Raw genomic sequence first — 14,466 nt, forward strand, 5'->3', positions numbered from 1 at the left:
TTAAGACTCACGATCTCCACTGGTTTGCCTGCACTAGAAAACAGTGTTAACTTTGTAAACTGCATGAACTAGTCTTCCACTTGAGCCCCAGACAGCTCAAAGATGACACAGCTGATGCCAAAACACAAGCAGCAAATAGCCTAGGATAAAATGGGTCCCCAGAAACCTGAAGTTTGTTAGATCAGCTTTGAAGAGCTGCTGACATTTACTGAAAAGCTACATTCAATTGATCCATGACAAGTAAACTTAAGTTTTCTATTTGGTATTACTTATAGGGGTAGTTTGCTGAGGAGAACATGGAGAGAAGCAATCTTGAGTTTTAGGCAGTTTATTTACTGTGATTTTTTTGCTTGATGTAAAACCATTTGCTCATGACATTACTTATAACTATCCAAATGCTGGTAGTTTGCAGAACCATTTTGTTAGGTTCTCAGGTAATCTGTGTAATTGGGCACCTTTTACACATCTGCAAGTTCTTAGATGCTTGAGCTGTCACATGCCCACGCGACTCATAGAACAGTGCAACCATCTGCATGCTCCATGCCTTTGCAGCATCCTCTACAAAATCAGTCACACAGGGCATAAACTAATGTCACCACAAACCACCAGCTTGGATTGTGATATTTCCAGATTTCTACAGTTATAAACGATATTATTTGCATGAATAAAGCAACTTCAAGGTTAGGAGACACAGAAGTGACAACCCAGCTGGAGATGTTGTATCTCAAAGAGAAGAGATATCATCTGCCAGAGGACGTTACCCACAAACATTCCCAAAGCTCTGCTACCTAAAATTTCACTCGATTTTCTATTAGCTTTGGTGTTTTTTATTTTCTAATCTTCAGATTATATAGCTTCTAAAAAATACTTTATTCCCACCATGGAAATGGGAAAAATGTTTTTTTTCTATACTTTCTCTGTGTAAATATATATACAAGCATATAACATAACAAGACTCTCAGAAGGAAGGTTCTATCAGATCCTGTGGAACAAGAGGGACAGCGTAAGTCTTTAACTACATTTCAAATGTATTACTACTACAATCATTTAAACAGACACAGAAGTTATGGCAACCCAGAGTGAAGAAGGGAAAGTTGCAATTCACAGTGCACAAACATATTTTGTTTGCAGCTATATGCACCACAGCTGCGAGACCAAACAAAATGTCAACGGTGTATATACATGGAGTTGCAGCTGTGGGGCATTTCCTCAACTGAATAAATAAAGGAATAAAGGAAATTACCAGATAAAGGAAATTACCAGAATAATTTAATACATATCCTGACTTTGAAGTGGATATAAGCAGTATATCCACACTAACTTCCTAAGAATGAAAGATACTGCTTTAAGACAAATACAAAGGCTATGAAACTATTACACAGAGATCAGCTCATAACACCCAAACTGATGTCTTTGTTAGAGCATGACAAGAACTTATTGTCTGTTCAAGGATGCTTACTTCTTGTAGATGTTTATCACCTTGTTTTATCTAAGCCACGTTTAGAAACACCCCACTCCCTCACAAAAAAGGTCGTGAGACTCAAAAGGTACACAAACAACAAAACTAAAGGACTGAATATGAATGATACAACTGTATCAAAGGACCTTTTCACTTGTTATATCCAGAGCAAAATGTTTCAAGAGTGTATCTTTTAACAGTTATTAAAGAAAAGCTTTGTTTCCTCAACTGTTTCACAGCTAGCTAATTCAAGCTCAGATATGTGGTAGTTTGTTTTAAAGTCTTTCATAAAGTTACTAAGACCTGTAGAATGACATAGAAAACTGAAGAAAAACCAACAGTATTTTAGTGCTGTTTTGGGGAGAAGAAGTTCACTATTTATATTCTGTTTAAATTAATATTGAAGCTAGTGGTAAAACAAGATGATAACTCCAATTACGTTATAAGTGACCAGTTAAGTGTCAAAAAGTTCCTGATTTTTAACCTGTCTTAGCTACATTCTACAATTCCATAATTCTTTGCTTGTATTTCAACACTGTAAATACCTGTTGGCACCAGAACAGTAGATCTGTTACTGCATCCACAACATGTAATAGGAAACTTCATGCAACTTTAGTAATAGTATCTTGAAATAGTCAAATATTATGAACACTTTGTAACATAGAAACTTAAGTTAGAGGGTTCCAGTGATGCTGTCACACCTCCAAATGCATTTATCAGCCAATCAGAACCGTAGCTATTAGCTACTTTATGCTTGAAACTTGGCCTGAGAGCAAAATAAGTAACGGTATGCTTAGCGCACATCTGTTCAGCAGTGAAAGAATCTTTCAACAACTCCTGCTACCATATAGAGCAGTTTTTTCACCTACTTTAATCTTCAGGCATGCCCGTATCAAATTTGACATGCAATATAATATTAAAAGCAACTTAGAAAAGCTAAACAAAACTAAACATGTTTGCAAAATAAGCAAGTCCGATTGCTTTTCTTCATTAGATATACAACTTTATTCTACCCTGTAATATTTCAGGTCTGAGATACCTGGAAAATAGAACAGGATTTACTGAGGAGAATGTATCAAGTTCAACAACTGCAACTGTGTTTTCATTTATATTTTTAAATGCATGAATAGAAGAGGAAATTAATACCCTAAGATTCAGTTCTACTGTAAAATTGTCTCTACACTGCACAGGTTGAAGTTCAGACTTCAGTGGGAAAGCATCTCCCCAGGAAATGTCCAGGATATGGAGGAATTTATACAGCCTGAAGTGAAGCTCAGTAAGGCCAAACTGACCACATTAAACTAATGCAAACATGCCTACATATGCTAATTCTAAACCTCCCAATTATCCTTAAGTAAAATATGCTTGATGCTGTAAACCTCTTCGCTAGCACAGCCTGATTCATTCAGTCTTCATTCCAGGACAACTGCAGTGATTAGGAATTTCACTTTCTTTTTTAACCAGTGTAATTGTACAAGGACAATATGTAATGTGGATGCTTTTACATCAGAAAAAGGTGCCTTAAACCCTCAGAATTTAATCCTGGCAAAAAAAAAAAAAACGCTGGCACAGAAAAGCACTTTGAAAAATAAAGACATGTCATTTTTAAATTAGATGAGAAATTTCATTAATGCTAAAGACTGCCTTCATCTAATCTTGTCCAAGACGATGCAGATACTTGCTATTCCACAGACTTCATACAATTCTTTTACTTGCATCCTACAATGAATCAGAAATTGTCAGAGTCTTCTGGAGTTAAGTTCTAAGAACTACAAGAAGACACCAAAAATAAGGTTTCAATCATGAAGACTGAAAAGTACTGTCAGTGTGACCCTTTGATTTAACTAGCTTGGTAGGAGGGTATATTGCTCAGCAGCGTAAAGGAAGGGGTGGGAATCTGCAGAGTATCAAGGAATGCGCTAGACCTTTGTTAATAATTGGCAGCAGGACTAAAACCAGATGAGGGACTTCTGTTGATATGAGACCGTTTTTAATCTCGGATATCATGCCACTGAACATTTCCTTCCAATGGTTTTCATTAATAACAGCTATCGCTGTTATTATTGTTATTACATACCTTCATAATACTTTTGTTAAAAATTGCCTTTATTGCTTACACATCTTATTAGCTTTGTAAAATCAGAAACCAGGACACAACTTGTCTTTCTCATACAGACGTAAAACAATAATAAGAGAACGTGCAAATCCAGCCTATAATGCCAAATCCTACACCCACTGCATTCAAAAATGAAAATCTACCTCTTAGAATACAAGAATGGAGCTTCCTAATAGAGGAGAGAGCTCCTGATCAGCTTTCATCTACATCCTTTATTGTGTCATATTCTAGCACAACAAGACCATGACTTCTCTTACCTGCTCTTTATTATTACTGTTCAATAGACCAGGTTTCTTTTTCTTTTTTATAGGACTTGTGGATGCATCTTGTGGTGAGTGGCCATTAGAGGAATGTGGAGGGCTGGGAAATTTCCTTTTCTGTGCTGCGCGTTCAGCAGAGCCAGGATCTACAACAGATAGACAATATGGTTGAAGAGTTCATATTGATGAAAAACATTCCAGCAAGGCTGTGGTTTGTCATTCACACTCCTTCACTGAACAGAATAAAAATTCTCATTGTCTTCCATCCAGTCACTGACAAAACCGGAAACACAGACTTGCTGAGCAATGCCACTGTTAAGTGAATTCTCAATATAGTCATTTAGATTAACATTACATAATTTTTCTTTTCAGGCCATTCATCTCAAATTCTAGTATCTTTCGAGTATAACAATTTGTTAGTAGTAGCTTAGAAGAGTGCTATGCTGTATACACTTTAACAACTCTGCTTAAGTAATTTAGGAACACAAGCAACAGAAGTTAAAACACGGTAAGAGTAAAGTCAGTCCTCATTATTAACCTCTCATATTTAAATAAAGTTGATAAAATACATCAATAGAAAAAAATTAAATTGTCCTATAGTGCAAAAATAAATATGCCACTTTAAATACTTAGTCATTTGCAAGTACCTGCTAAACTGGACTGTAAAAAGATAAAATTAAGACAACACTACCAGTCAAGTAATAACCTTCTGACAGCAAGATAGAGCAACAGGCACGGTCAACAGAGAGTTAACAGAGCTCTCACATTCAAGCAAGCAAATTATGGGAGTAATTTCATAAGTTACAGTTCCTTTCTATGACTGGTTACTGTCCCAAGTAACAAAGCTGGCACAAGGGAGCACGTGCCTGTGTCTCAGCTGCTCTAAGTCATGTATTGTCATCTTAGTGTAAATTCATCACACCAGCAACTTCAGCAGCGCCAGTGGCTCTGAACTGCATTTTATGAAACATGCACAAAATTCTTTAAAACATTAGAAGGAAATTGAAAGACTGTTCTACCAAATTAACATCTACTACAACAATCATTCATGTCTGCTTTGCTCCTCTAACTATGCTCAAGTATTTTAATTCTTCAAAGGTTTTTAATTCCTTTTTTTGTTTGTTTGTTTGCTTACTTGGTCACTGGTTTGTGTTCTTATAATATTCAGAAGGAAATATTTACAGCCTTGATAAGAGTTAATACACTTCAAAAAAAAAAATAAATCACTGACAAACTCATCAGAAATACCCAAGTAAAAAAAAAAAGAGCATTTGCAACTTCATTTTCTCAGAACAAAGTTTAAATGATTCCTAATGAATATGGACTGTGCAGCTCTATTACAAAGATCAAGTATGCAATCAGCTGTAATATGTAATCATAGAACAGTGAAACAACCTTGACAAAATACCAGTGAAAATTCAGAGTTGGTTTAACACGTTTAATTTTTCCTTAAGCTTTTAATGCATGCCACAGAACAAAATGACAGATAAAAACATAGGGATCAGAAGTCATCAATATCACAGAGAAACAACTGAACCCTCCCCAAAGTCATTCCCATATCTTCAATCCCATTCTCACGTGCTAATGTAAATGCTTTGTGGCTGCATACAAAAACAATGTGGCGCTATATGGTGACTTCTGACTGACCAAAAGCCTGGTAACGTGTCAAGATAACAACTAAGAAAACTATAAATAATATGAAAAATAGATAATAAGAGATAGATGGAATAAGATATAACCGGAGGAGGGAAGAGAAATATAACAGCAATTGCCCATCCTGAGTTTTATTGATCCAGAATAGCTGCAGAAGAATAACACTACATGCAATTTCAGTAACCCCCAGAAAAGTTCTGCTACTGGAGTTCCATAGGCACAGCTCTTTTAGCAGTGCTGCTAAGCAGAAATGGAATGTTAACTCTCAGAGAAATTTCTCTGTTGACATAAGTTAAAAATTTTGGCAAAACGTAGTGAAGCTGCTTTACATAAATTAACAAAAACTTCCTATGTTTTCAGTTTTCTTTCACATCAAGAAGTGTGATTTTTTTTTTCCTTTCCACCCCCCCCCCCCCCCCCATCCCTTTTATAACTTGCAGGCAGCATTTTGGACCAGTTCTATTCTGACATGCCTAGGCCGAATTAAACCAATACAATATGTCCAAGACCATTATTGTTACTTGACTTGTTTCAATTCAAGCAAATCTGCCTCCCACTCCATTTAGGCCAAAATTCAGATGGATTTGACAACACCAAGAATTGCCACGTAAGGTATGGCACCTAAACATGTGAAAAAACATGCCTGTTTGCCTCCTCAGGCAATTACAACAATAAAAATCCCAATACAGGTACAGCTCCACTGACAGACTAGCTTGGGTTTTTCCCCAGTTCAGATAATTACGCACAGAAGGTGGCAGAAGAACTCCTTTGGCTGGCATATGCTTTGCATATCCCAAGAGATCTGAGCTAATACAGCTGTCTGGAAGAAACACTGCAGCATCAGTGTCAGCTAAACCAAAACCCACAACATAACCAAAGCGATCAAACCGAAAACCAGAACAAGCTCTGAATTCTATTGTTTTCATTGAAGTAAAACGGATTTATTCAACATGGGATCTGTTTGCATTCAGAGGGATCAGCAAAACCAGCATCATACCACACTTCTTCTCATCTGTCCATCATCAGATGGCTCAGAAGAGCATGTACAATATAAGTCTTTGTTTCTTTATTCTAATTCACACTTCTCAACAGAGACTTTCTGTACATTTGTAAAGGCAGTCATAAGTAAACTAATGTTACTGTTAAGGGCTGACCATGCCCTATCTTTTGTTTTCCCAATGCAGAGATAAGCAGAATTGTCCCTCCCAAAACAGCCATTTGAGCAAACAACATCCTCAAAGTACCTGCAAATAACGCCTTCACCACAACTCACTGAATAGATTTTGGCTTTTATTTCCAGACTGTACATATGCAGGCACAGCTTAAACCAGGAGAGTACCATGAAAGTTTCTGCCCTTTGGCTTCCATTTCTCACTACCAGGCACAAAAGAGCCACCAGTGGAGCACACCAGTTTCTTTTCAGCTCTTTCACCTCAGATTGTGTGGATTGACAAGAAGCTGCCTGTGATACTGCACATTGTGCCTTGGCTCCAAGTGTGAAAAAAGAAAATCGGCTGCAAAGTTCCTCATCATAGGCCTGCCCCCATAATATGGTGCTTCTCACTTTAAAAGCTGTTTTTTTCCAAAAGCAACTGAGTCAGCGTCAGAAAAAGTGTTAAACTGTTATTAGCTAAACCAGAATTACAATTCAGTCACCGACAAATCCAAACTGCATTTCAACAGAAAGGGTACTGATTCAATACTGATGAAACCAGATGATCACACACATATATGCTTAGTTAAGTGATTTCACAAACTACTTAAAGTAGTGCAGTTTTCTCCTGTGATTCAAGCCTGAGCATACTGGGGATTTTTAAATAACTAGTGGTGACTCATAGACAGCATATAGAAACTGACCAGAAATACAGCTTTTTTTGCTTCTTCAACTGGCAGCTTATTAAAATGCCAGAGATGTTCTTGAAACAATGTAAGATATAACTGGAAAAATTAAGGACTAAACATGAAAACAGCAATGCAAAGGCATCTTCTCTCAGATTTACTTGTGCTAGTGGAACAGGCTAATGTCTTTATCACTGAATGTTGCCAACTTACCAACCAAGAGGGACTTAATAATATGAACAACCTTCTAATTTAGTTCATGTAAAGTAAAAATGGTAGCACCTACTTAAATTGCCTGAGTTACAGTTTCCAATTCTAATTAAGACAGAAAATGCTCAAATTGCATTTTGTGTGAATTTCTTTCATCAGCAGTGTTCCATTCAGCACACACTGTCTCTTCTTCCTCCTTGGCTCTTTCTGCTGTGTTAGCAGAGTTTGCATAGCTAAGCTGTGAACCAGATCGAGAAACTGATCCCTGTTAAAATAACCTGTCAGGAGGAAAGTGAATTTTTAACCTGGATCCCTTCTCCAGTGTAATTTAACTTAACATTTAGTACTTGAACAAAGTGAAACAAACCCAAGAGGAAAGAACAAAAAAGACCAAATTTAAACTATGCAATTATTTGGTGACTAGGACAGTTACTTGGGAGGTGGAGTCCAGTTTCTGTTCCAAAAAGGAACAGTGAGAATTTGTGTGATTTCTTCTCTGTCAAGCAAATATTTTTATAAAGGTGTTTAATGAGCAAGAATGGTGTCACTTTGGAGAGTATCTCACCATGTCAGATAGGCACCAGCTGGCACATATCCCTGCAATCTCCCTACTCCTACCGTGTACTGAACAAGTCAACCCAACCCGAACTTTTCAAATCAGCATCAACTGGCACACCCACCTTTTCTAACTGAAAAGGCTGAGATCACTTGCACTCAGGAGCACCCAGCAAGAAGGTTAATTAGAAATGAAATGTTCATGAACTAAATGACAGGCATTACTGTAAAATAATAAACATTTCATTGATAAACCAATTGTACTAATTAATTTGTCAAGCAACCTTATTCCACTTATTTCTTCATTTTTGAACGTGTGATTTTGCTTTCTTAGCATTATTCCAACATTGTGCTTCCAGCACTAGTGAAAAAATGGACACCTGAAATAACTTTTTTAATTCTCATTAAAAATTACCTGGGTTTACATCAGCAGGTTATTATTAATTGCTCTGCAACGTTGCCAAGCTTGACATATGCACCTATGAGTGCTCTCACAAACCATCTGTTGGGGAGCAACAAGCTAACCTGAGCTTCACCTAAAGTTTAAAACCTTTGTTTCAGTATGCCATCACGTGACTAAAGGATTAGTAAGTACTGTTCCCAGGAGACAGACTAAAGCACACTTAAACCCTAAAGCAACTTAATTTCATACTTTATGTCTATTTCAGAAGTCCAATTTTATGTGATGGTAATGCAGTTTTTAAGCAAACTGTGATAGTGACTTAATACAGTTTAGTTTAGAAAAAATATAAAACCAATCAAAAGTACATTATCACTGTATACCAACAATCTTATCTTGCTGCAGCGTATGGAGCATAGACCACATCTTTCATGATGTATACATTGCCAAGTGCTGCACTGTAAGCATGCAGTAACAACTGAGAAGTCTCATTTTTCTCAATGGAAGCAGGTGCCAACTCAGAAAATATGTAAAAGAAAAATGTTGTTTTCCTTGGTTTTCCCATGATACCCAAATGTAATTCTCCCTGAAAACAAGTAACATCAACACGCCTTACTGTAAGAACACAGAATAAACTGCTCAGTAACAAGGACTTGCCAAGTGTCATCTTAACGCCCCCTTATACCTTCCTTCCCATATACCTATTTTTATTTAATTTAAAACCTTGTTTAAGCTAAATGCTAGCGAAGTATCCAGACTAAACCCAAAATTAAAGGGTATGTATATATGTATTTCTAAGCATCTATTACACTTGCATTATTTTCTCTAGCAATAAGGCCTTAATGAGAGCTGAAACCCACATCAAAGTCAAGGCTTCACAGTATCCTTCCACCAATACTGCTTCCCTTTTCGTTTCTCTCGCACTGTTACTTGTTCGCCCAGGAAGCAAGATGGAATAGACAACTGATGTGGCCAAAACAAACCAACAAAACCCTCAAAAATCCATTTCAGCTGCACCAGTATACCAACCTATCCCAAAGGTGACAGTGCCGGTATAAAGGAAAAGGCTGGCAATGTGGCTGGCAGGGCTGGCTTCGGTCAGCACATACGGCCCTGGTGTTGCATCCCAGTGCAGAGGAGAGCAAGCCAACTAAGAAAAACCTGAAGAATTCAGTCTTCCTATGCGCCATGATTTGCAAATTCAACTTCACAAAAAGGTGAGGCAAACAAGAGCTTTCCTCAAAAGTGTGGAAATTGCAGGATAAAAGCTTTCTACTGCAGCAAAGAATTACACCCTTTTTTTTTTTTGAGCTGGCACTGAGGGGAAGAAAAGTTTTGTATTTCAAAATTAAGCACAGAATAGAAAAAAATCTTTAGCTTAAGTACATCAACTTTCTCTACTTCCTTAAAGCATGTTATTTATTCAAATTCTGTACCTAATTTTCTTGTATTTTGAACACATGTTCTATGAAAAATGAGCTGTTATAAAGTGATAATATCTATTCCTTGTAGAACAAAACTTTTCTATTCTGGAATCTTTCAGAAAGTTAGAAGAGGAAAATTCAGAAACATGTTTGTTTAAACAGCTTTTCAGCATGAGTTATGGTAAATGTGGTAAAAATAGCAGTTATTTTTGTTTTCCAGAAGCCAGAAACAGCAATGCATTTTTCAGTGAGAGCATTATTTTAGTCTTCCAGGAACAGTACTAGGTATCAATAAACTGAGACAGTCACACCTATAAGGTTTTTCTGTGATGTGAGTACGGATTTGATATCTCAATGCAAGTTGGTCAGATATGCAAAATTCTGAGTAATGTTTCCAATTAGATACCTATCAATTGTTTTCTGTAAGTTACACTCTTGTTACTTAACCAGAGCCAGCCCAAGGCTACTTCTGCTAGACTACTACAGCTAGGCTGGCTTAAAAAAGAAGGCAGCATGAGGGAAGGTGGAAGAAGTCAAAGGTGATGGAAGGCTGCTTAAGCTACCATTACCCCATAGAAATGTGTAACTTTGCCTCTAGAAGGAACAGGAGCACAACCAGAAAACTGACTTCCACCCAGACTCTCAATTCTCTCTTCTTTCCTCTTCCTCAAAAGCTCTGTATGTAAGTACTTTAAATGGTGTTGAGGGAAGTCAATGGAGAATTCTGAGAGAAAAAGCAGCAACAGTAATTCCATTGTCTGTATCATTACAGTCCAATTTGACAGAACAGGCTTCAATTTATAATTTATATGGATTCCAGAACTGAGAAGTCTCCCTGTTATATTTACTACTCTGAGTGGTTGCTAATGGATTTATGATTTTTCAAATCCATTACCTTTAATACTATAGCAAGTTTAATTATCTTCAAAACACTTAACAAAATAATGGATAAATCTGTTAGAACTTATACTCAACTCTGAGGCATTTTAATCTTATGCCAGAATTCTGAAACATGATGCAGCTGCAATCAACCACTAAAGCCCTATTTACATTCCAGAACCTTCAACTGATGCAATTAACCCAATCCAGACACTTAATGTACTAAATAACAGGGGTTAGCCCTGGTTGTGTAAATCCTGATGAACTCCTACTACACTAGGATTTTATAGAAGTACACAAAGACACTGTTACTTGTATCTTCATTGTAAGACTTCAGAAGATAAAGAATCGCTTCCCATCATCTTACAATATAAGAGATGTAATCTGTTTATAAGCTGGAGTCTGGCTGTAGGGGGACTTGCTGCCCCAAGGCACTTCTGAAGACACCCTGTTGATTATAAGTAAAAAGGGCTCTGCACTGCAGATGAAAGCCTGGGGCTTCACTACTGTTCACTGGAAGGTTCTCAAATTACATTTCACATTGGAGCGAGATCTCATCTCTATGTGATTACAAACTTGGTATCACTGCAAAGAAAGTCGATACACAATGTACTCTTAAAAAACCGTTACAAAATATGCAAGGTATTCTGGAAATTCCATTTTGCATTTATGTTCATAATATCCAAACTTTTTACCACTGAGAGAAGCCCCTAAGCACAAAACCTTCAACACAAACCTGCAGCAATCTAAAAGCTGTAAAAGTCAGAATTCTCACCATTAAACAATAGTGTCTCAGTATACAATTTTGTGACAAACTAATACCATCTAAGGACTAGTTGCCACTGATGAGGGCAAGTCTGCTGCTAGAAATGACATCTATCGCCCTAGTAATCTGGTTCAGGGAGATAAGCAGTAGAAAACTACTTTTATACCCAAGTCCTGAACTGACTCAGAGGAGGACTTGGCTGAGAGCCAGCATAGATGTAAAGGCAATAAAAGGGATGTATGACTGAGAATGGGAAGAAGAGAGTTCCTTCTGAGCAGTCACTAAAAAGCCAATGGTTACAGTACCAGCTGAAATACATGAAACCTAAATGGAAGCCCATCCACCACCACAGCTAACTACTGTCAGCAGCTAAGTAAGATAAACCAGCAAAAAAACCATGAGAAACTAAAAAAAAAAATACTAAAAAGATATTCCAGGTTAATAGAATGAAAACACCAGTGGAGAGTTCACTGTACTCCAAAGAGAACAAGTGCAAGCAAAGAGAGAACTGCACCATACAAGTAGGTTTGTTCTGCTGCTCTGGAACCACAACCTGGAAATATTCAGAAAATCCTCCAGAAAGCCTTGCAAGCCCCATCTTGAAAGGTTTAATAAACAAGGTTAAAAAGCAGACCATAGGGCTGGAACAGAAAATGTAACAAGATGTTTAGTGTATCTCATGCAAAGGACAAAATATCATCTAATCCATGGCTTTTCTCCTCAGCTAAACAGCAATCTTCTGTTGATTTCAATTTATGCCTTTTTGTAGTCTCTTTAAGCTGTCATTTCCCATTTCCAGTTCTTAGATGCCTTATGCCTTCTTGTTCTGATCAAGAGGGAAGTATATTTTAAAATCTCATCTTTAGTAAAGCTTCACGTGCACAGTTTATAAGCAGATCTTGTAACTGCTACAGTAATGCTACTGCTCTTCTTTTTGCACCTCACCAGAATTTAATCCCCACAACTTTTTGCAGGCAGGAACTTGTATGTAATAGTAGGATTAATCAGTTCATGATTCAAGCAAAAACTAATATTACAAAACTGATTACTTTTGTGCCAGATCAGCTGCTTGATCTAGCTTACTATGCAACAGCATAAGTATCAGTGGCAGCCTGAGAAGGGTAGAAAAATGCAGCTGAAGACGAGCATGTAGAGCTGCACAACTCTGACCACAGCTATTGGCTCACTCTTACGTATCACAATGTAAAGCATAAGCAAGAAATCTCAGCTCAGTTTTAAGCTCTAACAGCCTAACACTTGCAAACAAAGCTCTATACTTCCTGCACCCAACTGGCATATTCCTGCCCTCTCTCTTAAAGTTCTGGCACACTACCTAGCCATTTCAGAACCCTAAGCCAGTAGAAAACTATTAATGTTTTATGGTTCAGTTAGTTTCCTGCCAGCTTAGGTATGGAAGGAAGTGGATAAAACTGCTGCACCGAGCAGTTGGACCAGCTTAGGCTGCTTTGAAACCACCACCTTACTGCAATCAATTCAAAGGCTATGTTAACATCCTTGTTACAGATTAAACAACGCATGTTTCAGTTTAGCTTAAACTCAACTGGAATTGATTTATTGCAATTAAATTTAAACTGCTTATAACAAAACAAGAGTGATCATGAAGAGATCTGTACCAGGCCAATTTTTTTCTACAGCAATTTACCTTCCCACAACTTTCTCCAGACCTGGCCTCACACCAGCTGTAGAAATTGTAGCAGAGCAAGTCAGGTTACAAAGTTGCAGCATATAAGCTTCTCCAGGCGGAGTGTGAAGTCATACAATACCACTGATTGATCTCCTGCACAAGCTTCTCAGACCATCAAAAAAACCAAACAGACCAAGAACAGCTGCATGCTTCCCTGAAGGGTCTATGTAAGTTTGACTTCCTCATCTACATCCTTTCTAAAACACACTAGGCAAGATTAATGTTACAAGTGGAAACATGGTTACCAATATCCCACCAGTTTAGAAACTTCTGCCTTAACACAGAGCGGAACAGTTTCAAGATTCTGGTCTGTGACTTCTCTACTGTGCAAGCACTGCACTGAGCTGAGAAACCTGCCTCAATCCACATAACAGGAGTCCAGAAAGACTCATTTTGGCAAGCCTCTAACATGGCCAGCTCTTAGCAGATGACATTTATGATACTTTGACTTTCTATACAAAACTATACATTCAACTCTTAGAGTTCTACCACCAATTCATAGATCAGATTGGAAATACAACATAGCAAAATGGCTTACAGTCAGAACAGCTACCCAAGCTACCTCATTAAAAACCAAAGGAATGCAGATGATGTGTGCCACACTGATAAGACAATTACATCTGCACATTCAGAGTTAACTAGACTTCTGACCCCTGCAGTAGAAATGTGAAGAGTCAGTGAGTATGTGCCAGAATTTAAAAAGGATGGCAATAACCATTTTACAGAAAGGGCTTTCAAGTAAACTGAGCTGCAAAGTCAGCTGCAAGTACAAAAGGAGATGGACAGGCAGCTGGCAGTCAGTTACAACGAACTGAGGTAAACAATTACGTGCAAGTATTCTGATTGAAGGGCATTTCTGTGCCCCCACTCCAAACAACAGTGGGAATATTTACACTGATATGGATTGTTACGTTTGGCTTTCCTTATATTGACAGATAACATCATTTCCCTGTAGTAACTCACTCACAGGGAAAACTCCAGAAATGAGGACAGAAATCATCAGTCACCTGCAATTCCACCAACAATTTTAATTCATGTCAGGAATGGATATGTAAATATCCATGAAATACACACTACTCAGAGGACCAGTTTTTGTGGAAACAGAGATGGTACCGTCCTTTATTCAAGAAAATTAGGATTCATTACTGTAGGCACTACTACCTTATTACTACTATCACTAGTGTTTTCTCCTATACTGCA

At 37.6% G+C, this 14,466-nt stretch overlaps 2 protein-coding genes across 11 annotated transcripts in view; one reads left to right on the forward strand and one right to left on the reverse strand.

The window, feature by feature from the left end:
- Window positions 1–14,466, forward strand: part of EYA2 (EYA transcriptional coactivator and phosphatase 2) — a 166,684-nt gene that overhangs the window by 120,317 nt on the left and 31,901 nt on the right. The gene's annotated exons all lie outside the window — the stretch shown is intronic.
- The window catches only part of ZMYND8 (zinc finger MYND-type containing 8), a 51,114-nt gene that overhangs the window by 26,140 nt on the left and 10,508 nt on the right, over window positions 1–14,466 (reverse strand). For all 10 annotated transcript variants that reach the window (XR_009741298.1, XM_061441556.1, XM_061441550.1 and 7 more), the window contains exon 3: window positions 3,833–3,981. Coding sequence is in view for 9 of the 10 variants with exons in the window: in XM_061441556.1 (XP_061297540.1) it covers window positions 3,833–3,981 (149 nt within the window). In the remaining variant the exon portion in view is untranslated. The remainder of the gene's footprint in view (window positions 1–3,832; window positions 3,982–14,466) is intronic.

This window comes from Pezoporus flaviventris, unplaced genomic scaffold (genome assembly GCF_033815535.1).
Source record: "Pezoporus flaviventris isolate CSIRO_AGI_PZ_B2104156 unplaced genomic scaffold, CSIRO_AGI_Pfla_v1 ptg000213l, whole genome shotgun sequence".
Lineage (NCBI taxonomy): Eukaryota > Metazoa > Chordata > Aves > Psittaciformes > Psittacidae > Pezoporus > Pezoporus flaviventris.